The sequence below is a fragment of the Ammodytes marinus genome (assembly GCF_949987685.1).
Source record: "Ammodytes marinus genome assembly, chromosome: 14".
In the NCBI taxonomy this organism is placed as follows: domain Eukaryota; kingdom Metazoa; phylum Chordata; class Actinopteri; order Uranoscopiformes; family Ammodytidae; genus Ammodytes; species Ammodytes marinus.
The window spans coordinates 15,131,534-15,159,280 of NC_137218.1; the positions used below are offsets into that span (position 1 = coordinate 15,131,534).

At 40.9% G+C, this 27,747-nt stretch overlaps 1 protein-coding gene across 1 annotated transcript; it reads left to right on the plus strand.

Annotated features, from left to right (window-relative positions):
* Nucleotides 1-439: 439 nt before the first annotated feature.
* Nucleotides 440-27,747, plus strand: mtnr1bb (melatonin receptor 1Bb; the record flags this gene model as incomplete). The annotated part of the gene is made up of 4 exons (XM_080040939.1): nucleotides 440-647; nucleotides 26,048-26,166; nucleotides 26,287-26,631; nucleotides 27,310-27,747. The coding sequence occupies 4 exons, from the start codon at nucleotides 440-442 to the stop codon at nucleotides 27,745-27,747; spliced, it is 1,110 nt and encodes a 369-aa protein (XP_079897065.1).

The window sequence follows — 27,747 nt, forward strand, 5'->3', positions numbered from 1 at the left end:
TAGATGCCTACCAACACGCCCAGGGCACTTAAAGAGGACGAAGACTTTAAATATGAATGGCCTGGATCTTTTTTAATGAAATATTTCCCAACCGACGAATACTTTACATGTCCTCACCAGGGAGGAGGTGTGGCACCGCCGCATGTCCAATCAGCTGATCTTGTTGGCACAAGGATGGATGACTTTTTGCGAAGATAGAGAAAGCCAAGTCAAGTGTCCGTGTAACTTTATATAGGCCAAGCGTGGTCACTACATAATATCAAGTGACTCATACCGCCTTTACGCGGAGGAGGACGCCGCGGGGGGAGTGCGCTCTGGAGGAAACCCCGGGAAGCCACTCAGGTGCGCTCCATGTTTCATTCAGGAGGACACATTGGTACCGGCGGGGCATAAAGCCGCAGTTGGGACTTGGGAAGCAGCGTTGGGCTATAGGCCAGTGATGCCGGACGCATTCCCACTTATAACGAACTGGACAGAGCCACGGCTGGGGCAGCTGGAGCGCACACTGGCCACGGAGGCGAGCGTCCGCCCCGCCTGGGTCATAGGGATCCTGGCCAGCGTGTTGATCTTCACCACGGTGGTGGACGTGCTGGGGAACCTCCTGGTGATCATCTCGGTGTTCAGAAACCGCAAGCTGAGGAACTCGGGTAAGATCTTCTGTGCTTATTGCTACACCATGCAACTTAATACTAGACAATGACAAAGCACCTGGTGATGATTCAGTGAGCCCAACCATTAATAGTGAGTGAGGGAAGAGTCACCTGCTTCTTAGCCTATACCTGATCCTACAATTCCCTATAGTATGACTTCGTTTAATAATGAAAGACGGTGTATCTCCATGTGTGGTGAATTCAGGGTAGAATAAATGAAGTTGGTTTTACCCTGCACTTCTTTCCCCAGGCTACCCTCATGGTTTGAACCACAGACCTTTCAGAGCACTTTGCCCCCAAATACCACTGTGGATCCTAATGTTATAGCTTTAACATTAGGGTCCCATCACACAATGATTTACAAATTATGGAGGCCTAGTGTACATGGATGTATGTATTCTTTTTTAATACATTTTTAATGTCACCTTTATTTAGTCATGTAATCTCATTCCAAAGAGAACCTACGTGCTTTCTTTTCGGATAAGGGTGGCAACGCAAAGGCTACAGCTTCTAGTTGACAACATCATCCAGAGCACAAACAGCTTCATATCTTGCTGAAGGGCATCTGCAAGGCACATAGTTTTGACCTTCCAGTTAAGGGATTGGGGGTTAAAGACCAATGATTGCCAATTATGTCTTCACATCTTTATATTACACTATGGTGACAGCTTGATTGATAACTCATGATATTAAAAGATAGGTCCCTCTCTCCATCTCTCTATCCACTCAAAGGTAAATGGAGTGGATTTACATGGCCTTTTTAACTCATCTCATTCACCCATTCACATACAGATGGTAGCAGGCTATACCTGGGGTTATTTTGGGTTCAGTGTCTTGCCCATGGGATAGTTGGACATGCGGCGGGGATTGACCCACAAACCCTGCGCTCAGGGGACCGCCGCCACTCTACCCCCCTGAGCCACAGCTGCTGGTATAGCCTCACTCCCCTGCTGCATAATCAGCGCAGGTGACTAGAATCCCGTTTTGAAAGCCGTCTGATGTTGATTAACATTTTCTCATGTGGGTGTGTGAAACCATCCAGGAGGCTTTGTGCGGATACAGTGAAACATAATGCCAAATCATAATGCATGGAAGTAATCTTTCAGTGAACCGCTCGCTCCAGGTAAAAAAACTGTACTACAGGGGGTTTTAATTCAACTATTTTCTGATGAAAATGAACCCCTTTGAAGAATTTCACTGAATCATACATTTTTTTTTCTTTTTTTTTGCTTGCCCCTGCCATACAATCTCTGACACTTGTTTTCTTAAAAAGTGAATGAAAAAAGTACCCACGAAACTAGTATCTGACCCTAATGGCATACTTTTAAAAATGTCTTATGAAAAATTTAGAGACTAAAAATGAGGAAACATAAAGAAGGATATCTTATGCAGTGAAGTCTCCCACACTCTGCTGACTGGCTATTTTGTGCTTTATCAGGCACCAATTAGGGTAGGAAATATGCATTTATTTGAATATGAAGCAGCAACTTTCTTAAGCCAGTAGGATGGAACCAGGAGTCTTTCTTCCTTAATAGTCGATAGGCAAAATACCCAGAGGATCAACTAAAACAACTACATTCCTCTCATTTAGGGACATTATGAACCTCTCCTTTTATTTGTTCATTCATATAGGAAAACCTTTTCTACTTTTATTCAAAGATTTTCTTTGGACACAATAATAACTGAAGCATTCAAATCCAACCCTGTCATCAGAGAAAGACTCCCCTATTCTGCACTTTCTTTTATTTATAAACCGTAGTATAGGTTAAAGTGCAGTTTATTCAAAGCCATGATCACCTGAGAACAAGGTTATTTATGTATTGGTACTGTGAGGCAGTGGAAGTCAAAAAGTTGCACATTTTTAAATCGGTCGCAATACGTGAAGTGTGATTTTTTTAACGTTTTTGTTTAGCATAACCTGCAAACATCCTTTTAAGCATTTTCTTATTAAACTCTATGCATGGTGGCAGACCTGTGGGAGCTGCATTCAGAGGAATTAATGTAGTCAAACATTCATATTCACATCATTTGAGTGAATAACACAAAGATTGTGCCTTATTTAAAAGAGAGGTGGTTGGTGTAACCATGTTAAACATCTTTATCTTGTTTGTTTTTTCTTTTTTTCCCTACATTACTATAATATAACCTTTTTAAATATACAAGACATGTGCAGTCTTGGGAGCACACTCGAGTGCATACAGCCACGTGATCCCAGTGAAAAAAATAAAAAATAAATAACTGTGATAGTTTCTTTCCCCATGTAAAATCTCACACAGCCCAAACACATACAATCCGACATTCGATTAAAATTCATGGTATTGGATAAGATCACGTTTACCCTTAGGCAAAACATGTGCATCTGTCTTAGCCTGATTCAAGTGCCCCTTTTGCTTTTAAGAGGAAGCGCTTGTAGCTTGTATGTTGGAAGAAAAGGTTAGCATGTCAATTTCAAGGACCTCTGTACCACAGGCTTGACATGTAAATGTTGTATTCCGTATAACGCATAGAACACTTGTCAGTCTCATCCACAATTTCTAGAACAATTGCCTGCTCATATCTTCGATGTAATTGCTGGTCTGCAATGTGTCCCATAGAAACCAGCCAATAAACCAGATAAGACTATCATAAAATAAAAAATCCAATTTGATAGCTGAATTAAAAGTGGCCTGCATAATACATTTTCAAGGGTGTTCCTGGATGTTGTGGGCTATCCCTTCTTTATCTATTTTTACTTTCCCGTTGCCTATCTCACCACAAAGTGTTATATATGAGTGGTTTCGCTGCTACTTACATGGTACATTTCTGCCTTGAAGCTGATCTATCTCCACTCAAACAGCCCACTCTGCAGTTCAGGAACCGATCCTGTAACTCATACAGTCATGAACTCAAACGACCACTACAGTAGATTCATTGCAGCAAACCTACACAACAGTTTGGACAGGGAAACACCTGACTTAACAATGGTATATTAAGAGTCAGAGCAAGGGCAAAGGGTAGCCTTACCCACTAGTAGCGCAGTGAACAAAGTAAACGTAGTGTGTTGGATGACATTATATTCCGTCAGATGCTATTTCAGTGAGTGATGACTCACTGTGCTTTTTGTATGACCTACCCACAGTTGCCCAATATGCATACTCCCAATGTAGTAAATAGTACAGACTTTTTTATATTCTGATACTGATTTGGCATCATATTCACACTCATCAAAACACTGAACGTGCGCTGGATCCTGTATCCACGCTGCATTCATTTTGCAAAGGGATTTCACATTCTCTTTCTGTCCTCTCACTTTTTTCCCCTGTTTTGTCTTTTCAAGGACCATAATGTTTCATTTAAAGGGCTCTCTCTCTCTCTCTCTCTCTCTCTCTCTCTCTCTCTCTCTCTCTCTCTCTCTCTCTCTCTCTTATCGTGTGCTATTGTATTGAGGCAAATCTCTTGACGCAGACACACTTATATGCACTCATTCCTGAGCCATTTGAGCCTTTTGTCTGCTGAAGCATTTAAAAAAAGAAAAGCCTGGAATCATTCATAAGCACCCTAACATACAGCCGTGCATGCATAAACACATATGCAGTGTGTCCATGATAATACAATACTGTAGGTCTGTGTATCCCATTGTGATAATTTTCCCGAATGAAAGAGTGTGTGAGTATGAGAAAAGTGTACAGTTGTGTGGGGCAGAGTTTTTATTCCCTGAGATTTGTCTTTGAAGGAGCGTAGGTGCTGCAACACCTTGAAAGAGAGTAACACAGACTCACTGCAGAGACTCTGTTCCCAGAGACTTTATTTACATCATATCTCTCCCTCTCCTCCTCATTTCCTCTCCAGCTCCTTTTTCTCTAAAGCTCTCTGCCTCTACAGAAATGACGCTCAACATATTCGTTAGTTATGAATGAGGGTCGAAAAGGAAAAGACACTTTTACACAGTGCAGCGGTTCACATCCAGTCTCCCTCAGTCTGCCTCTATCCATGGTGCTGAAACACTGAACAAAACAGTCTCTTTCATCTGGGTTTCACCATGTCACTCAAACCAAATGAATGCCCATTAGAACATTGCACAAAAGTGCTACTTTGAGTACTGTAGCCTATATGTATATATATCGGCGCATTTCACCAAGAGAAGACTAAATGAAATGAAAAATAAGTAGAGTGTGTAGGAGATAAACATTCCAGTCAAAATAACTGTTGCCTTTATCCCAGTCAATCCAGTAGAAAGCAGCAAAACGTAAAAATAAATCCTGTTAGCAATGCTTGGACTGGAGGTATTTTGTCGGAGAACTGTTGTACAGTTTTGTTGAAGTGTAGCCAAATCACTAAAGCCTTGCTGAGCAAGACAACTGCTGTTCCAATTGTCCAATTTCATATCAAGCAAACTGCGCCGCTTTCCGGGGAGTTTGGATTGGATTTGAGTTGAACTCAGGAAGTTTAAACTCCCAAATACACAAGTCCCAACTCTGTTTTAAAACAGGCCTTCAAATCTTCCTGTCTGACTCTTTAACATTTTGCTGAAACTTTAAACCCATCTCCCCAGACTCAAGACCACAGCTGCAAAGATATCACTTAAAGGTCATCTATTTTGCAAAAGGCACTTATTCACGTTTTTTCACCATTCATACTGTATGGGACCCTCTTTTTCTTCTCCTCCACCTTTCTGAAAACCTGTGTTCAAAAACCCCAGTCAGAGTTCTCTCCACTTATGATGTCATAAGGAAAGAAGCAACACAACCCATGACCAACCCTAACTTAGCACTACCTCCACCTGTGATAAGCACACCCCTAGATACCCTGAATCCAACTGGCCAATCAGAGTAGACTGGGCTTTTTGGAAGGCAGGGCTTAAAGAAACAGGCCCTAAAATGGACCTTCTTAAGACAGATTCTGAAGAGGAGATTTAGCAATGGCAATGTGAGAAACATAAAGGGTTTTTACTAGGACACTACACAATTAAAACCGTTTCTAGTAGAAACCCAAATTACAATTTTGAACCTGAAAATGAGCATACTAAGCAACCTTTACAGTTTTTTCGATTGCTAACCCACAGTGGGCACAACTGTAGCTCAATGTGCAAAACTCTAACTACAGTCTGCACTACCAACAGTCACTGGAGCTGAACAGTTTACTTCACCTGCAAAATAGGCTCAGTGCAGCAAACACTATGAACCAGCTTCTTTGAGATAACACACATGTCACTCAGAACACACTCAGAGTATAAACACTAGCATCAAACCCCAATACACAAATTACAAACTTTTAATTTTTACAGTTTTGAATAATTTTAGTTACTTCACACAAATAAAGTAATATTTTATTTGAGGAAAGAGTGAAATTAGTTCACATGAAATAGTTTATTTTATAACAAACCAGTTATGTTTAGGTAAACAAAAATAAATGAAGATCAAAAGTTTGCTTCAATAGATACATCTTTTTATTTTATATTTTATTGATTACATTTCCAAATGTAGTATATGTGTAAATATTCTATAATTGTAATACAGAAATCAATTCCTGTTATGTTGTTATTTACTGTAAGGGTGCAACTCTTACATTTTTGTTTGCTTGAAAATTCGTATTACAGATGCAACTTTAGATCTTTGCAGATTGCGTTGCACCCTCAACCCTGCCTCTCTCAATGAGAGACCATGATTCACAACAGGGTTTATCAGTGTTGCCCTTACTGTAGATACTTCATCAGAAATTACAGCTCAATGTCTTCAAGGTCTTCCTCCACACATCCAGTCTCACTGCCTCTCTTCTCCCTCCAACAACCTGTCTTCCTATTTTTGAGCTTTCCCTATACTGTATATACAGTATGTTCACTAACAAGTCTAAAACAAGACACCTTCTTAGTGTTTCAGTTGATATTGCAATCTGCAGTGTTTAAAATTCACTAGGCTGATATCCATTCTGTTTTGAATGTGTGGTCTACAGTTGTGACAGCAGTGTGTTGAGCCATGAGATAAGTGTGTAACGTTTTGAAAATTGTGTTTAAGCAATGAAAAACGATCTAGAGTTTGGTCCACATGAACCGCTGCTGTGCATAGTGTTGTTAGAGTTTTGCACTTGTCGTTCCAGTTGTGCCCACTGTGGTTTAGCGATCGAAAAAAACTGTAACACTGTGACATACACACATTGATACAGTGTATGGCAATGGAAGAGGTGAATGAAGGAAATCCTTTTTGGGGGAGTCTTTATGGTAATATTGATCTTTTAGATCAATTTAAGGAGTGCCTAATTTTGCATGTTCCCCATTTTATTCTAAGTGTCTGTGTAATGTAGTGTGGAACTCACACTATCATGCCTTGGACTTGTCTCTTTACTTGGTTTTAATCCCTCAAAGTCGTGTTCTTGTCTCGGCCTCAATACACTCTGGTGTGACTCATGACTTGGTCTCGGTTTAGATGGTCTTTTTGACAACAGCGCTTTGGTCCTCTGTGACATATACTGCCACTACGAATAATACTGCTGCTCTGTTCTAGCTGAAGTTCAGTTAGCTGTTGTTGAAACAAACATTAAAAAGTGATTTTCCTTTGGCAGCGAGAGAGAAGGGGCAAACTTGCACATTTGTGTGTGTCTCATCTAATACAATTATACTTGTAAGAAGCAGCTCTTGAACACCCAAGGCCTCCTGAAGATAATTTGGTTTGTGACAGCTGGTCCTGACAGCTTTCACTAACTTTACGGCAAGAGTGTGTAGTGGTTATGTTTGATGACCTGTAAGTAGACTGTGAGCCCCCAGTGAATGACTGCACTTCAACACATTATCCTCAAACGTGTGCAGATGTGTGCACATATGACTGAGAGGGAAATGTGAGAAAAAAAAGTGCAGTTGTTAAGTTGCAAATTCAGCTTTTTTAGTTTATTGGAAAGTTCCCAAGTCTACGTTACACATCTTTACATTTTACACACCCACACACAGCACAGTGCTGACACATTGATCTGGAAGTGTCCCCCAATGAATAAGTGGAGGATTTCTGTATCTTGCTCAGAGACATTTTGAAAGGGCCTATGGCTGTTGGCAGACTATACAGTGAGGAATTTATTTGTAGGCTAACGCTATCCCGCTGCCCTGTCTGTACTGATAATTGTTAGGAGATGTACTGTACATTAAGTGCTGATTTCTGCCAGACATTCACAAGTGATTTGTTTGATAAATATCAGTTGCAATTTTAGCGTAGCTGAGATATATGAACCCATTATAATTTCCCCAGTATATCAGGACATAGTGCACTTTTATTTTAGATAATATATCATATTACCCACTACTAAATCTCTTTTAAAATGAGCTTTGCGTTTGTTTTATCTTGCTTTGTGCAGAAATAACAGATAACTTTCGCACTGGCAATATATTTCAGAGTGACATATGTGGTTAAAAGTGGGACCTCTTAAAGACTTAATTAGTAATTACCTGCTGCTGCCTTTTATGGGATTTATTATCCCAGGATTAATTGAGAAACGACTTAGCAAGCGTTGAGCAAGCATAATTGGGAATTGTAACTTAACTACACAAGTGGTTGGGTATTGCTGTTAAAGTGACGTCTCTTCCAGTTCTGTTCATTTCCTCCTCCTTGAGCATTAATCTCAATAAAAAGCCAATCTTCAGATTTGTTTGTCCTTGTGAGTCTAGACTGCTGCGCTCAAGAATTAGAGAAGGAGCAAAACCACATCTAATATGTTGGACAGAAACCACAGCAAATGCAAGAATGTGTGAGATACAGGGTATGGACAGTATATAATAGTCTTTTTCATATAAAGCACTATGTAACCCATGGTTTCAATGTCTCTAAAAATAGCTGATTCACTTACTTGCTATAAAAGCGAAGAAGAAAGAATGAGAAGACATGCTATCTCTGGGAAATAAAAATGTCACGTGTTTTACACACACACACACACACACACACACACACACACACACACACACACACACACACACACACACACACACACACACACACAGGTCTGAAATACAGACATGCCCATTCAGAACCTTTACAAATGCATTGATTTATGGAGGGATGCCAGAGTAAAGGGGCTGCCAGTCTCATAGGATGGAACCCAGATCAGTTGGGGGTTTGCTGCCTTCAGGGGCACCTTGCAAGAACCGGCGCCTCTGCAGCTACCTAACAACAGTGACTGCATTTAAAATTACCCCATTACCCCGATCCAGCATCTCTTCTCAGCTCGTAGGTTCAGAATGGATTTTAATATTCTGCTCACATAGTGACCTTTAATTTCCCTCTATTACCCTGTATGTATCCTCAGATCATTGGCCCTCTCTGGTTTCTACTATAATTAATGCTTCAGAGTCCGACCATTGACATTGGGGCACTTAGGTGTTTTATTCTAATGAATTAAAATCAAAAGATCAACCAGCTGAACAGGTTCTCAGATCAATCAGAGTTTCTTTCATCATGAGAAGCTTTATCAGATTTCTGATGAAGGGTGAAAAAATAATGTTTTAGAAGTTCTCTAAACCAGACTGCATAAGGCAGGCTCATCCACCCAGCATCCCTATTGGGAACCTTTTTATGTGCATAGCAAGAGGAGATGGAGAAAAGGAGGCAGAGGAAGGAAGAGATCGCAGAGCAGGGCCAACATGGAAGTGAAGGAATGTTAAGCTGCAGCTCAGAAAGAAAAAGGGAAGACATTAGACACAGGGACTCTGTTGCTCTAGTTTGATTTGAATGAATCCATTTACTTGACATTGACTCATTTGGTATAATGCATTAAACTTGCATTCGGCATTATACATCCCATTGTGACAAAAAATTAGCTACTCAGTCGGCTTTCATCAGTTCGTTTCATGTGGAATCCATAGGGGAGCTGAGTTTCCACTGATCTTTATTAATGCATGGCAGGAGAGTGTCTGTGGGGCTTTGGGGGATTTTCTTCTGTATGTGTTGAGGCTTTGCCATATAATTATTTTATCATCTTGTTTTTTATTTTTTTTGTCTTACCCAGTGAATGTTTAGGCCAAAGTGAAGGTTGGATATGACTGACGGGGATGTGTTTCTGCTGTTTTAAGTGTTCTGTGAGTCTTCATCTGCCTGAGCTGTACTTTATATGTTGGGTGGAGAATGATTTCTGTCATGCCCTTGAACAAAAACATCGGATGAAGAAAATAGGAGGGGCTAACACCATGCTAGATGGAGTTCTGCCAGCATCCAATGCGGAAGTGACACAAATTACAGTGAACCCGAGTGGCCACTAAGAGCAGGTTTCATAACAGAGCAATTTCTCAATGACTGTTAAATATGCCGTTTTCACAGCATAATTAAACCTATTTGAGGCCTGGTTCAAAAAACATTCTAGTCTGTATGTTTAGTTCATATCTCCATGACATTTCCATTTCTAGCAGGCTAGTTTTTATTCTTTTGGAGGTTAAAATGTATGAATAATTAGAAGCACGGTCTCTTGAGTGACAGCTAGCCGCCCGTTAGCCCTCACTTCGCCTCGGAGGTATATGTCAGCTAGATGGGCGTATCTCCCTCCCCTCGACGTCACATCAATGCCCTTTTTCGGTAAATGAGGTAGAGTAAAATGAACGACTTTCCAACCTTAAAATTAGTGAGGAAAGGATATAATTCCATCGCTATGAAAAAAAGACTGATGCTGTTTCATAAAGGGAAGAGGCAAGATTTCTGTCATGTGTCATCACATTAACACCGTTGTTATCAGTACTTGAGTGCTGAGATGGGGGGTGACTCAATAGCACAAGTTTGCACCGACACACACACACACACAGACACTGACAGAACAATTTTCTTTAATCTCCATAACCGTGAATTTGGTAGATTGACCCATTTAATCTACAGATCGAGGGATCAATTTAAAGTGTAATTCAATTCCTTTACTCCTTATCAAATCCCATTGAGCCTGCCAGTGTTTCCCGGTATCCATAAACCATGCAAAGTGATGATTTGAAGCAAATTATGTAACAGTTTCTCAAAACCCTTAGGCAGCAGCAGTGGGTGAAGAGGTAGAAGAAGCGAGGGAGTTTTCTGCAAGAAGGAGAAAGAGAGTGAAAGGACGCAGGAGGTGAAATGGAAAAAGACGTGAGAATTTAAGGGCAATCTAGGAGATGAAAAGAAGAACAAGATGAAGGAGCATGTGTAGAAGTGTGCATTCATGCGAACAACTCTACAAACAAGGCAGACGAACAGAATGTTCAGCAAGAGTCAGCAAAGCAGGATGGACTCACCTTCCTAATGTAAACAGGATACAACCCCTAATAGATGTATGCAGGCTGTGCAATTACATAAAGGCCTAGAGACCAAATGTGTTAAGTAGTGTACTGATTCTACATGCATCGAGGAAGTGACTTTATATTTAATGTATAAAGGACTTTTTGCTGAGATTGCAGTTTAATGGTGATGAGATTAGTCTTATTTTGTGGTAGAAACTTCACACAGCGGATGTTTGAATTGAAAACCCACGCAGCACAGCCAATATCGTATCGTATCGCTAAGCTACGCCAAGCAGTATACGTGACTTAATTTTCAGTAAAAAAATGTATTTCCACTTAACTGTATCAGCTCAAGATGGATATCTACGCTTTGAAGCAGGCCACACAGTTGAATTTTTACGTAAATCTTTCAATTGTGTTGTGTCAGTGGTATTCATGACCCTGTATGATTGGCCATATAAACTTAAAGATTTTAGTTTTCATTCAACTTGTTTTTTTGTTTAACTTAAACCCTGAAGTCCCCCTCTAACATGACTTCAAATTGCAGTCTAATCACCAAAGGCTCTTCTTTTCCATTCTATTATATTGATCTTGTCACATGCATGTAGAACATTTAATTTTCGTTTCTTAAATATCTGATTCATTCAGTCACATCTGATAGTTTTTTTTAAATAATCAAATAGGCCCACATTTTTTCCTCTCCTTCACATATTGAACTTTTTTGTTATATACTGTGATTAGTTTGTAGGTGAATAGGTTCAGAAAACTGAGAAAATTAGAACATTTCAATAGTTTTTCTTCTATGTCAGTTAAAACAAGTTGAAACTGGTACGAAATGTATCATGGGGCTGCTCTCAGAAAGTATTAGTTTAACAAAAAAAACAAATAGAGACTTTATTAAATCAACAGAAGCGTCATTGTGCGTAAACACAGACCAAATACAATCAAACAAAGTCACTTTCCCGCCTAGTGGGCTACATGTCCTTTGCTTTCTGTTCGTCTGTTTCACAACTCCTGATATGAGCATGTTTGCAGTTCTTTTATAACTTGTCAGGGGAAACACAGTCCGTGAACCCAAATTCTGTGCATTCAAAATGCCAAGTGTTCCGTTCAAACATAGACTTCTCAAAGAGATGGAAGCCTTTCAAAGGTTGCAGTCGGTCAGATGGTTCTGTAAGCTATGCAGGGAAAAGGCAAGAATTGTTTTAGGGGGCGCTTGTGGTGTAGTGGTTAGAGTAGGGTTAGTATAATTAAAAACACTTCAGTTAAGCCTGCCAGGCACACACATGCTTAATGTGGCACCTGTGCATGGTTGGTAGGCAGGAGGTGCAATCACAGCTGTTAGAGAAGCCAATCTGGCACTAAAGCGTATTGACAGACTGAGTATTATTTTTAAACTGTGCTGATTCCTGTGTGTGTGTGTGTGTGTGTGTGTGTGTGTGTGTGTGTGTGTGTGTGTGTGTGTGTGTGTGTGTGTGTGTGTGTGTGTGTGTGTGTGTGATACTGAAAAAGAAACGCCCCCTGGCACAGATTCATTTATAAAGGGCAATAACCGATGAGGACAGAGTAATGACTGTCTGACCAGTCTTGAAATTTCACCTCAGTCACTCAGGTACAAACGTGTTTTTATGGCTGGTCTTGCTTTTGCGTTCCAGCCAAAAATAAATTATTAATTATTAACAGATTGGCCTTTGTGTTCAGACAATTTGCCTATCAAGTAATTTGGATTGAAGATCGGCCGATTACAATTGGTGCCCGTCGATTTGAGCATCCCTATCGCAGCATTTGTGCTACATGTGTCCCTGGTTTACCAAATTGTCACAAAATATGGTAGCTACAGACATTTATTGTTCGGCACGTAATAACTTTCATTCAAAATCAATTGCCGTCAGCCTCGGCTGTACTTTGAGTTGGATGCCAATCAACAACTGTTAATCATTCTAACATGCTAATTCTAAGATTGTGATCATGGTAAATACTATAGCAACCCTACACCATGTTAACATCCGGATGTTAGCATGGTGCAAGTGTGTTTCAACAGTCTGCCTTAAGTTATGTTCATGTGAAAATAACCTTATTTTGTCCTGCATTGGAAGACAGGGTGAGCAGACACAGTTATCACTGTGGGAGCTTAGAGTATGTAGCATACAGTCAAAACTGGGCATGGAAGAAAGGACACTGTTATGAGAAACATCGCACAGTGCTTTTGTGCATTTAGTATGTCAATCCTGTATTGCATTGTCTACTCATGTCAATTAACGGGTCAAAACGAAGAAGACCTCATTGATATTAGGCTATCTGAATACCTTTTATTGACATTACAGTACAACTTTGTGTTTGTAATTGCTACCGTAAGAACTAACTATTTTGCCAAATGAAAGAGGTTGGATGCTCAATGCCTGACATTCTTTGGCAGGACGTTTCCTTGAGGTTTGATTGGTCTTTTCGTGTGGATTAAACCCACCTGCTGTAAATCCTCCACTCATCCGTTAACATCACGCCTTTTTATCACATCACAACACTGTATTGTAATCAAGGACGGATTAACATGACCACGGGCCCTGGACACAAACCAGTCATGGACCCCTACCAACACGCAAATACACGCACTAGCACACCGTGCAATCCACAATCACACACATTATAATGCAGTGCACGGCCTAGAGAGAGAAAGAGAGAGATAGAGCGAAATACAATTCTATAAAGTCTCTCTGGTGCTGCGCAAGAGAAAGAGACTCTTTGCGCCGGAGCCTACTAGACAGTTAGATTGGGGCAGAGACACCGACGATGCGAGCGCGCGCCGAGCGCGCGAGCAGATTTTTTTTGCCTTTGTAAGATCTCTGCGCCTGCTTTTTGGACAACCCTTGCCCCCCTCGGAGCCTACACTCAATGTCTGAGCGAAGCAGCGCGTCACCCGGTGAAACGCTGTGTTGGTGTCGTTCACAGTGAGACAGACACACTCTGTGGTTTAAAACTAAATGATCACAGGGGATTCCTGCACGTTAACGGGTGTCGAGGGGACAGGCTCCGCGATCTGATTGCATGTCCCGAGCCTGGATACCCCAATCTCACTGCCGACTAACTGTAAAGTGAAACAACCGCCTCGCTCGTTACACTGGTACTGGTGCGTAAAGGGAACGCACAGTTGGCAAACTCTCCTCACTACAACTGCCACAGCAGAAAAGCCACTGTAGGTCGATCGCTGTACCGATTCGTGCCTCTGACACGTTGACTCGCAACACAATGAGTCGAGGCTTTGATTTCAGTGCGGGGATGTGGAGCTCTTTGGCCATTTCCCGTGCCTTTTTTTCTCTAGACACATCGTTCTCTATCCAAGCGCACACACGCTTGTCCCGGCCGAATATAAGACCCCGATTATAAAACAACCCGACTTTTTACGACCCATTCCCAGGGGGGAAACCCCCGTCAAAATTTTTTAATAAAAAAAAAAATCAAGGGCCCCCCTATTGGCCAGGGCCCTGGACATGTGCCCACTTTGCCCATGCGGTAATCCGTCATTGATTGTAATTCCTCCAGTGTTGTCCATTATGCTGACTTTCTCTTGCACCACGAGGCCCGCTTTGGCCAAACCTGAACACAATACAACCATATGCACTGGCAGCACTAAATTATGCGATGGCCAGACAGACAGTATTTGGAAGGCAACACTGTCTGCTCTCATTTTGTTTTGAAAGTAAGTGGCTTATCCTAACTCCAACTCGGCATGCCCTCATGTATATGATAATGCATTCATGTTACCTGGTGATCAAATCATACAGAACCAGCTGTTTGCTAAATGCCTCACCGTGTGTTGTGTTTCACACCATGTGCTGCCTGTGCATTTTTTCTTTCCTCATGTCTGCGTTATTCCAAAGTGGAATTTTATTCGATTTATTTGTTTAATATTCTTACCATTGCTGACATCTTGATGTGTTTTGGATGTTAATTATGTCATTTCTTTATAACTTTAATAGCATAGCCATAGCATAACTTTAATAGGCATTATATCATTATGATCAGAACATTAAACACTTTTGGTCAAGTATCATATGGATCCTACTGTGATTTCTTTTTACATGACCTAATAACTTAGAGCTTTTTAAAAAAAAGGTTATTTGATAATCCGCCATTCATGGAGTTCCTCCATGGTCAACAAAAATGTATAATTTACTGCAGTCAAATTTGAAGAACTATTCTTTAAATCTCCTTTTGGCGGATACGGATCATTTATTTGCATATGAATATACATGTAAAACCTTGTAAATTGGAAGTGTTATCTACGATAATACGCTAATATGAAATTCATTAAGACTTAATTAAAACAGGTGTACCCTTTACCATAACACCTACTTATAGTTGAACACAGTTAATATTATACTTGATAAATGAACCAACTGCTGCTGCTGCTGCTGTTATTCTTATAACTGTGAGAAAAGCATCTGTTTAATGATGCATACCTCGATATTTTCATTATTCATTTCATTCAGTGCCTCAGTTGAGGAGGAAGTCTGAAGTCTCTCCCTATACTACACCTTCTTTCTACTTTGTGCCTGGCTGAACACTATGGGGGAATAATTCCGACTTCTCAAAAGCAACTGCAACAATACAAACAAAATGAATACATTATTCTTGTAATTGGGCAATAATATTTAGTGTTGTTTTTTTGTGCGTGTCAAAAAACAAAACTTCAAAATGGTTTATTTCATCATGACCTAGTTGCTTACTGTTAACATTGGTGTGCTTACTTACAGTTAATGTAATTTAAAATGAAGAATCATTTTGAGGGTTTCAAATTGTGTACACTGAAAACAATCAGTGACAGTGCCGACAGAGAGGGAGACCTGAGGAATGGGCAGCCCGCCAACCGCCAAATCAAATTCTCTGAAATGATCAACAAATAGCCTTGACACACTTCTGTACAGTTATTTCTTTTCCAACTCTTCTGCTCTTGTTAGAGTAACTGAACAGCAGCCTGAAAACATTGTCTGACCTCCAACCATGAATTGCTGGGTAATCTGAGGTACTTCCTCTGGAGGATTTCAGAAAACTGCTTTTCAGCTTGGTGCCATTCTATGACATTAAGCATGGGAACTGAGACTGCCCTTGCAACCAAACATCATTGGCCATTTGTTTAAATGTTTGACACAACATGACCAATGTTACTTTTCCTCTTGTAGACGTGCAACAAGATAAAATTATTAGTGCCATGATTTTCCAAGAGTTCCAAAGGATTACAAACATATGTGCTGCTCTGACATCTAGGGTTACATAAACCTTAACCAAGACCTTTGTTTATCAATGCATGTTGCATAAACCTAACAAAAAGACATAGAGAGAAAAACAAGACCAGAGTTAAACAAGGAAAGCAGAGAAAAATAAAAACTACAAATCCCTGTACGTTTAGTGATACATCTTCACAACGAAAAAGCAGCATTAGCTTTTTTCAAAATAGAAATACGTGTTCTGCCACTCCAACTGAGCATGTCCCCGTTTGATGTAATAGAGCTAGTTAGGGTCCAGAACTTACTTCAAAGGTAAATCGACATGGTCAGCTCAAATGAACTTATGACATCTATCACTGGATAAATTGCTGCAAATTTCTAATTAAAATGTTCCCTCTAGGGTGTTTTTCCAATTATCTCAACCAGAATGACTTTTCTCCCCTCAGACAGAATATAGTGCTGGTTTTGAAAAAAAGGCAAATTTGTTGGATAACTTTATTTAGATAACGTGTTAAGCTATCAAAGAAATCACAGATTGAGATGGATGGGATGCCTGCTCAACACCAACATGTTTGCTCTTCTCACCAGTTCTGCTTTTTAAAGTTGCACTTTTTCTGAACAGTTACCTGCTAAGGCTGCCAACTTCTAACGTTGCCAGATGCAGCTTTAATGATTAATTATTTTCGTCAGAATCAGACACGGGAAAGCAGATTTGGATGTGCTGCAGTCTATATTCGTCCTTGCTCCTGCGGAAACTGTAAGCATATGAGAGTGTCATTAATTAACTTACTGAACAGTAGTTGCCCAAAGCGATAACTGCTATTCAGTTACATCATACAGCTCATTTTCTAACCAATGGATACAAAAAGACTCAAACCCCGCTGGTGTATCTCCTCTTCTGTGAACTAGAGTCAAGAGAGAAATACGGTGTAGTATGAAGGTCATTTTCTTAGTTGTTCTAGACAGACATGCTCCTTATGCATTTTACTAGAGATGAAATAAAGAAGAGACAGTGCTAGAAAGGCGGTTGTCTACCCTTCCCTTTGTGTATTCAGCTGTACCAGACTGACACTGACACATATAGCATGGCTGTGGAGTGAGGAGGCTGCTGGCACGCCGAGGAGAGGGCTTTGTGCCGATGACATGATCGTTTATTGTCCTGCCTACAGAAGTATTAGAGCATGTATTAGTCTTTAATCTGTCTTGCTTCTCAGCTTATTCTCCCTTCTACACTTCCACTGAACAATCCCATTCTTTCCTGATCTTTAACCTCCTCGTATCTTTCACCATCCACCTAATTTGCTATTTCCTGTTGACAGCTTGGTTCATTAATCTCTGCCGACTGAATCAGACATTGCCCTCTTTTTGTCCTTGGGCCATGTTCTTCTATTTAAGAGATTCAATAAATGACCGGAGCTGACAGCTTCATTATAGATTAAAAAAGGTCCGTTGATTGTTCGGATGGTTACCTGTGGAAGCCTTATTGTTTACCTGCTTGTGAAGCCTTTCTGCATGACCGTGCCACTTCTATCAAGCCTGACTACTTTTTTCCCCTGCACATCACTCCTTTCGGGTTCATTGCCTTATCATTCATCTTCTCTATTCCTTCACTGAAAACAAATTTAAATGCAAACAAGGGAAAATCTACCATGCATGTCCTCCCAAAGGAAAGACATTAAAGAAAAAAGCAAATGAGGGCCCCTGGGGAATTGCTTGCAGCCATTGAGGGAAAATGCATATCATCATTTTTTGGGGGCTAATATTGTTTATTAAACAAATCATTCATGCATTCGTTTTAACAAAGAAGATTAAGTTTCAGTCAACATTTACATGCAATTACGTTCACATGAATGACCTTGTGAAGAGCTGTCCAAACGTCAGGCATAGGAATATCCAATCCACCGACAGTATTAGGCAAACGAAAAATGTGAGAAACAAACTACTGTTTACTATGCATGTTTGGTCATTCACTTTTGGGCTGGTGCAGCCAAACAGTTTGCTACTTGACATTAAAGTCATCACTTGAGACTGTGCACATGCTTTCATATGGAAATTCACAAAAAAAACAAGATTTCTGAACAGTTGGTTTTCTAAATCACACTCCGTTCCCCAGATGGGGTTTCTGGATACATGCGTCATATGTAATCTAACTACACTTTACATTGCTCTACCCTGGAACAAGATTACCACATACGATCTTTAACCTCTGTATAATTATGAAACAAGATCGTCACTGTAATCAGTGGCTTGGTGAACAGATGGTTGAAGAATTGTCTCAGGTGTGTCAGCATGCATCTATGTGTGCTCCCCACATGTGAGACACTTGTTTGCCGCTTTGCCGAAGCCCGCACCACTCTCCGTTTTCCACTCCGAGGCTGACGCACTTCCAGCTGCTGTGTTCTCACGCGCATAGACACAGATTTTAAGGAGTCCGTGCCAGAGCCAGTGGACGTGCGTCAAGGGCTACTTATCTCCTTGTGCATTAACATCATTGCGTAGTCAGAAAAGTCAGAAACAGCCTTTATCACAGTAAAGGATTTATATTTAAATTTTTTACAACCAGTTTTTGTCATTTTCACGGCAGTACTGATGCATGTCCAAGAGATGTGTGCTGGCTCTCATCTCCTCCTTGATTATTTAACATTAACACAAGTTACACCAGCACACCTAATACTATTTGGTCAATAAATATACATCCTTGAAACTGCCCTGCTGCTCATAACTTCTAAAAATACATTGATTATGCATAAACATAATCCTCTGTTAAAGAATGCTTCAACAGAAGTGATGGAAAAAAAACTGGGTTTTGGCAAAGCAACTTCCAGTCTGTTGAATATCCCAATAATGCCTCAGTGAAGGCATCGCAACAGCTGTATACATGTGTTGTTTTTTCATGTAGTGCAATGACCCACCATTACAGAGCTCATTTCATGTCATTTCACATATCCCAGACGTGTTAGTGACAGAGCCGGCCCGAGGCATAAGCGAACTAAGCGGCCGCTTAGGGCCCCCGGCTGCCTGGGGGGGGGGGGGGGTTCGCTTAGGGCCCCCGGCTGCCTGGGGGGGGGGGGGGGGTTCACACAAAATTTCTCAGATTTAGCCTCTTAATTTTCCTCTCAAAGTGCACCAGATTCATGCATTTCACTTTAAAAAGGTTAAAAAAATCTCAAGGGGGGCAAACCCCCGGACCTCCCTAGGAGGGTCTGAATCTCGGCTGTCTAATATTTTCACACAGCCGCACAGTGGAGGCACTAGCGGAAAACACTGGGTGTGTGACATTGGAGAGGGGCCCCCTAATCATATTTCGCTTAGGGCCCCCTGAAGGCTTGGGCCGGCTCTGGTTAGTGATTACCTGTTTTAAAATGAAAACATGGCTCTGACAGCTTTGTGATAATTAACTGAAATCGACTTCAAAACTACTACTACTGAAAACTGGAGTAAGTGCAGCGGAACTGCTGCAGTCCAAATGGTGCTGCCCTCTTTGCTGTGTCCTAGCTGCACTCAGTTCAATATGTCAATTGGAAATCAAAATTCCCGTATTCAACGGGTAACCTTAATTTGAGTTATGAATGTCAGAGAATTACATCTGAATGAATTTGAAGTCAACTGAAAATAATTTTCTAAAAAAATTTTTTTTTAATTCTGCCTGGCTTAGTACTGTGATGATTCTTTCTCTTAGACTCAAACACTTCAAGACTATTTTTAAAGTCTGACTGCCTAATTTCAACTTAATGTGGTATTGAAAATGATGACTATATTTCAATTTCAATTGCAAACATGCGTTTGTCACATTCTCACACCACTTCACAAAGTCAGCGAAACAGACATTGATGTGGACGAATACGGGAATCACTTTAATTGCTTCAACACAGAATGCATTTATTGACCACTTTAAAAAAAAACATGAACTCTCATTTCTCACCCACATTCAAAACATACAGTATGTGCCTCAAATGTTTCCAAATGCTAAAACTCTTTTATCAAATTAGTTAAAAACCACATTCAAAGCAATGATGGCAAATGTTGAGCACTTCTGAAAGGGTCATATTTAAATGCTGTATTTAGGACATTTTAGCCAAATATTAAGGATAAAATAAAACGATTTGGAAGATTTTGTCTGGAAACATGGATCAAGAAAGACAGGTTGGGAGGGAAAGAAGAATAGTGATATATTGGGCTATACACATAAAACTGATTTGATTTGAGTAGCAGGGAGATGGAAAATGTGCGTTCAAAGGAGAGGAAGTCCAAGAACGGTGGCCTCTGATGAGATAAGGGCCACAATTATTGACCATCTTGTAAACCATGGTCTCTCTGTGAGAGAGGCAGGTTTATTGGGTTGCATAAATGGGATGTACACCTGATGTACATCAGATGTGTTCTGTCACAGAAAATGTCCATCGGGCAATGAAAAAACATCTCACGCCAGTAAAACCACACATCAAGCTACGGCAGGTGTTGGCAGGCCTGCCCAGACAACTGACTGGGCCCCTGAAAACAGAATACTACAAAGACACCTCAAAACTTGATGAAATATCACAGTATCTCTGAATTGAAAATCCACTTCTGCTGGCAGAAATACTGATATTAAGGAATTTTCCGGGGGTCTAAAGCCCTTGAAAGTTCCCTCTTTTTTTCCTTTCTTTTCTGGTACCCTGATTTATGTCCAGATCCTGGCATCACTGAGCTTGCTAGGTTAGCTTGCTCATCATCAATACATAGCTAACGCTTGTTTGGTTGACCTAGAAAGCTTTCCCACTTTCTACCCCTTATGGGCGGCCCTGGGTGTTGGTGCACCCCAAGGACAAAATACAACCGGAGAAGAAATGTGACGTTATTTATAGGGTTGGGTATCGGGTGGGTTTTTTCCGATACCGGTTACTACTCGGTACTTTTGAAACGGTTCCGGTGCTTAAACGGTACTTTAAAGCCACAAATTGCCCACACTTTGTCAAAAAAATAATGCCCTTTTATAAATAGTGCCACATTTAACACAATTAACTTTAACAATATAATTACGAGTAACTTACAAATAAACTATTTAAAAATTCACACAATTTACATACTATCTAATACAACAATACTGTTTCAAACAATATAATAATGGAGATTAATGTGGAGACTACCAGGTAATCTAATCTTAAAATAAAACTTAAGATAAAAGTAATAATTTTGATAAGAAAGATCTACAGTAAGGGAATAAGTACATCCAATGAGAACCACAGACTGAAAACAGTCAAGGAAGAGCGTTAGCCTTTTGGAATATTAACAGTGCTCATTTGCATTTAACTTGAAACAAAATTCAACTGACATAAAAAATACGAAGTAGTCTTCTGTAAAGATAAGACCACAACTATTAACTTTGTCAAATTAACCATTTTTGTGCAGAAAAATTGTCATGTTTGCCTTCTCAGGAAGGATACGAGATCTTTAATGTACATGCTGTTCTAATGTGCAGTGCGCTGTTTATTATTAATATAACGGCCCGTCATCAGACACATGTAGCCTACCGGATGGTTTTATACAGAGATCGCTCCATATTGGCTTTGATCATTCTGCATGTAGCTGGTTTAGGGATTATCTCTCTGATAGACAGCAGTCAGTTAAACTCGGGAGATACCAATCTGAGTTTTTAACTGTTACAAATGGTGTCCCACAAGGCTCAATTTTAGGTCCAGTTCTTTTCACAATTTATATAAATAACATTGTTTCATCGCTAAAAAACTGTCATGCCCATCTATACGCTGACGACACAGTACTGTATTGCATTTCCGATTCGGTGCACCAATCTATTCAGAACCTACAAAGCTCTTTTAACACCCTGCAGGACTGTCTAGTGGACCTCAGGCTGGTTCTAAATACAGACAAAACCAAATATATGTGTTTCTCCAGAGCAAGAACTACAAATTTGAATGATTTTAATATTTTTACAAATAATGGATTTTTAATTGAAAGAGTCACAGAGTACAAATATCTTGGCATCTGGTTAGATGATAAACTCACTTTTAATTTTCATATAAAAAATCTTGTTCGTCGACTACGACAAAAAATTGGCTATTTTTATAGGAACAAAACCACCTTCCCTTTATTTAGTAGGAAAAGGATTATTGAAGCAGTTTTCATGTCTGTCCTTGATTACGGTGATGTGGTTTACCGGCATGCATCACATTCATGTCTTAAACTCCTGGACTCTGTTTTTCACTCTGCTTTAAGGTTCATCACAGGAGATGCTTATGACACACACCATTGTCTTTTATATGAAAAGGTTGGGTGGTCCTCCCTTAAAGAGAGACGTGACGCACATTGGCATATTTTAATTTACAAAGCCTTGACCGGGAAGCTTCCTCGTTATTTAACTGAATTGCTGCAAATCTCAGATGGGCTTTATCAGACCCGCTCCACTGACATGCTTATGCTTTATGTCCCACAAGCCCGGTCTGAGCTAGGAAAGACAGCTTTTAGCTTCAGTGCCCCTGACTCCTGGAACAACTTACAGCAACAAATTAAACTAAATAACTTCATATCCTTTAACCAATTTAAACAAACTATTTTAAATCTGCCAAACTCTACCTGTAACTGTTTTAATTAGGCTATATTGTACTCTCACCCATTTAATTTTAATTGCTACCACTTAATTTCACCACTGTGTAAATGTTTCAATTGTTTTTCTCTTCACCTGTTGTTGTGTATTTGATGTATTTGCGTTGAATATTGTTAATGTATTGTTGTTTTTCCTTTGAATTTGTTTGAACTCGACGTCATTGAAAATGAGGGTCACCCCTCAATTGGTCTCTCGAGGATAAATAAAAGTTAAATGAAAATGAAATACAGTTATCCAAGTCAGAGCTTTTTGTATGGGCAGAGATCGTTATTTTAAGTGTGTCTTTATGAAGTTCCTTGTTAAACGTTTCCATATCACCGGGCCGCCGTGTCCCACTGTGTGTTTTTTGGGTTCGTCTCCACCGCCGTGCGTAAAGGCAGCACTAACAGCTGACGGCCGCTGCCTCATCGTAAGTCTACACGTGCCTAATACATGCGTGACAATACTGCTAGATCGCGTGTCATTCGCAAAAAGAAATGCATTGCATTGGCGTTCAAAAATAGCCTTGACATAAAGAGCGATCAGTCTGTGAAACTGCGAACGTGAGCGAGTGTTGAGCACTCGTGTGCGCACTCCTCGAGACGGTCGGGCTCGTTCTCGTCACTCACAGCTGCTCTCGGTGTACACAGAACAGTATCCGCGAGCGGACATGCTTCATCGATCATGACATAAAGAGCGATCAGTCTGTCAAAATACAAACGTGACTACAGCAGGGGGCGGCACCGAAATGAGGCACCGAAACTTTCGTTCTTATTCGGTCTGGTTACTACCGTTTACGTCGGCACCGGTGCCATACTGGTACCGGGTTTCGGTGCCCAACCCTAGTTATTTATGAAATCCCATGCCTATCATGCAACAAAACATACATGGGGGAAACTGGTAGGGCACACTCAATACAGTGGTGACTTAAAGACACATGGCAAGCATTAAACTCACCCTTAATGAGTTTTAAGATTACATGTAATTGAATAAGTACAGTGGCAAAATTTGCACATTTGTTGTTTTTATATTTTACATTTATTGTTTCATTAGAAAGACTCTCGTTTCAGAAACACATCCTTATCAGTTAAAGGGGGCCTGAAGCTAGTCATGACTTGTCAAATCCCATCTCTTTTTTTCTATCAGCAAATGGCAAATGGAGGGAACTGATGCCCTTGTACGTGTGGAACTGCTGTCTCTACTGTGCATCATAGTGCATAGTGACAGTTTAAGGGTGTCAGCCACACACCACAGCCACATGTGTACATACTGTAGTAACAAAAGGAAATGTGTGGACACTTTTTGGTATAAGCCTATAAATAAGGCTCTGGTGCAATTTTGACATGGATTATGCATCCCACGGCAAATATCCTTAATCCCGCTGAGAGGTGTCTAAGAACATAACCCACTGGTGGCCTCCCCCCTCCTCCTCTGTCCTTAGGCTGCCACTAAGGTCGGGCATCCGGGCATCCCTCCAGCATTTCCGTTCTGTCCTGATGAATTGGCTACAGGAGCGGTCATTAGTTGTTGCTGACTGTTGTGCATTGAGCGTATAAACGCTGCCCTGCAAATGACCTCTGCAGGCATTATACCTTGACAGTACGAGACTGTAAGGCATGTCAATGATCTGCACTATTGTATCTGTTTGTTTCTTATAAACAAACCTGAAATATGGCAGAATTGTACACCTCCAAGTACAGCACCTATGTGCATGAAACCTCAATAGCTCAAATACATGTTAATATATATTTTCTTAATTTAAATGTGTTTTTTTAGACATTTTTACCTTTATTTGATTAAGTATAGAGTGCAGAGTGGAAATTCTGAGAGAGAACGGGATGAACCCCGGATTCGAACCCAGGTTGTCTGAGACAATATGTTACAGGGTCTACCCACTACACCACGGGAGTGCCCCATCAAATAAATTGTATTATGGCAAATGGTGATAGTTAGACTTGGTGTATTCTTTTTGGAAGCTCTGAAAGAATCTGAGTAGGGATGGGAATTCTGCTGGGAGAACTAATTCTTCACTTGAAGGTCACCTATTACACCCTGGAAATCCAGACTCACCACTAGCAAATTTATATTCGCTCCATAGCTTACTCTTGGGACGACCCGTTGGAAGTCATTAACTGTGTCAGAAAATTCCGAATGACGGGGGCGCCTTTAGCTCAGTCGGTAAGGCGTCCCCCTCCCGGGCCGGGCCCAGCAGCAGACCCGGGTTCCATTCCCGCCCGCGGTCGTTCTCTGCATGTCACTCCCCTCTCTGCCCCATTTCACCTCTGTCTCTCTGCACTATCAATAAAGCATAAAAAAATGCCCAAAAAATATACACAATAATTAAATCATACAGAAACGTAAAGTCAGGTAGTTATTGCTGTCTTTGTACACCTGTAAATGAGATCAGATGTTTCAGTCAGCTGGAAGCCTCGGTACCCGATGAATATCCCACTAACAGTGAAGCATGAATGGAGCAGCTGCTGCCAAGATGACTAGAATAAAGCAATGCGTCATTCATGTGACGTACCAGCAGAATTTTGTGAACGAAAGACAGACTGATTGGATTAGGCTAACCCTGTGTCGCACAAACTAAAGAGCTGTGTCCACATGATTGTCCACCTACTCTGTCAAAACAAAGCCACTCTAGCATTCCCAATAACAATTTGTCTGGTGTGGACTTCCGGCTAAGTACATAGGCTGGAAAACTTTGGTATGTAATCTCAGACCTGAGACAGGCTCCAAGTATATTGAAAGTTGCCAGGCACAGTTTTGCTGGATTAGGACAATGCACACACAATGTAAAATATTGAAACAATGCAATATGAACTGCATTTTTTGATTACTTTTACTCTTTTCTTTTCTTTTAACCCCGAAAGATCAATTGAGGGGTGACCCAATTTTAAAATGACGCCGAGTTATTACAAATACACAATACACAATATATAATAAAAATACACAACAAAATACACTCACATTAGGTTACTGTCAGAGAAGGAATAATTGATAATCAAATAATGTGTAGCGATCCAATTTTTGTTGCCATTTGAAGCATTTTCCTAAATGTGCATGCAGTTGGCCACAAATGTATGCGCTGTGCTGTGGCAACACGACAGAGCTGAAAGCATGTTAACTGGATTATGAATATGAATGCAGTTGTTTTGAATGCAAAACATGTGAGCACTTCAAATGTAATACCATCAAAAGTGGATGAATGCTAATCCCGCTTCTATCGGAGTGGGTTGAATGTATGAGATGATAAGGAGCCCGAATATCGGAACCACATTATAGTGATTCCAGTCTTTAATAGAACAGTATATTTATAGTGTATATTTAATAGAAACATGTCACCCCTCAACCAAAAGAGAGCAAGGTTATTATTTAAGAGACTGTCTCTCTATGTCTTTCTCTCCAGGTAATGTGTTTGTGGTGAGTTTGGCATTCGCTGACCTTGTGGTAGCGTTCTACCCGTACCCCTTGGTTCTCTACGCTCTCTTCCACGATGGATGGGCACTGGGAAACACACAATGCATGGTAAGACCACATCATTTTGAGCATCTTTCAGTACTAGTACCAATACAATTCCAAACTAAACCTTCCTCCCAAGGCAGTCCGACACAAACTCTTCCCTCTCTGTTTTTTTTTTGACTACAGGTCAGCGGTTTCCTTATGGGACTGAGCGTCATCGGTTCCATTTTCAACATCACTGGGATCGCAGTGAACAGATACTGCTACATCTGTCACTCCTTCTCTTACAGTAAGCTGTACAGCTATCGCAACACTCTGCTGTTTGTTGCCTTAATTTGGGTGCTCACGATAGTTGCCATCATCCCCAATTTCTTTGTGGGTTCCCTGCGCTACGACCCGCGGGTCTACTCGTGCACCTTCGCCCAGGACATCAGTGCTTCCTACACAGTGATGGTGGTGGTGGTTCACTTCCTTGTTCCCATCGCTGTTGTTACCTTCTGTTATCTACGCATCTGGGTACTCGTGATTCAGGTCAGTGTTTCTGCTTTCCCTTCTCAGTTATTTATGTCTTAACAGGCACACAGAAGGTATGTGGCCTTCTTTGAATGGCATTGAATTACCCATCAAACAAGCCTATAAACATGCCATCAGTTGTAAATAACACAGGCCACCCCGAGCAAAGCAAAAAGAAGATCAATCAGTCTTCAAATTGGAAATGTAATGGAGAATGTAAAGTCAATCCAAGTTTTCTAAAGTTTGACCTTTAATTGTTGACCTTTCACTGGACGTGTCGTGGACGAGTCAGCGTAATTTCAAGGCCAGAATACACATACAAAAGAAATCCTCCCACCGCTGAAATAATTTTTGCCACATAATTTTTTTTCAATTCAATCAATTGTCAGTAAGTGTGTGGAGTTAAAACAAACACTGAACATTGCAAAGATGGCCGCCAGCCCGCCACAGTCTGTTACTGTGATTTCTGCTGAGATATTGTGTTTGACAGTCAGGCACCTATGGACCAGATCCCTGGAGAGGTTGTATGTGTGGGTATCTGTGTGTGCATTTGTGGATGTCACTGTGTGTGTGGTATTTTTCTATCTGATTATGTGTGTCTGTATGTGTGCAAGAGAGACGCTGGGAGAAACAACAGCCTTCTGGGATCACTGGAAATCTAATTCCAATCTTATGTGTTTTTTCCATTACGTCCAGGTGCGACGTAAAGTGAAGACAGAGGAGAGCCCTCGCCTCAGGCCAAGCGATATGCGGAATTTCATCACCATGTTTGTGGTCTTTGTGCTGTTTGCCATCTGCTGGGCTCCACTCAACCTGATTGGCCTGGCGGTGGCCATCGATCCGTCCCGCGTGGTGCCCCTCATCCCAGAGTGGCTGTTTGTGGTCAGCTACTTCATGGCCTACTTCAATAGCTGTCTGAACGCCATCATCTACGGCTTACTCAACAGGAATTTCAGGAACGAGTACAAGCGCATCGTCACCTCCGTCTGGGTGACTCGCCTTTTTGTGACAGAGACTTCGCGCGCCGCCACGGAGGGCAGGAGCCTGAGGAGTAGGCAGTCGCCCCACCCGCCCCTCAACAACAACAATTCAGTCCGAGAACGCATTAACAAAGATGAACAGCTAGATTCTTGA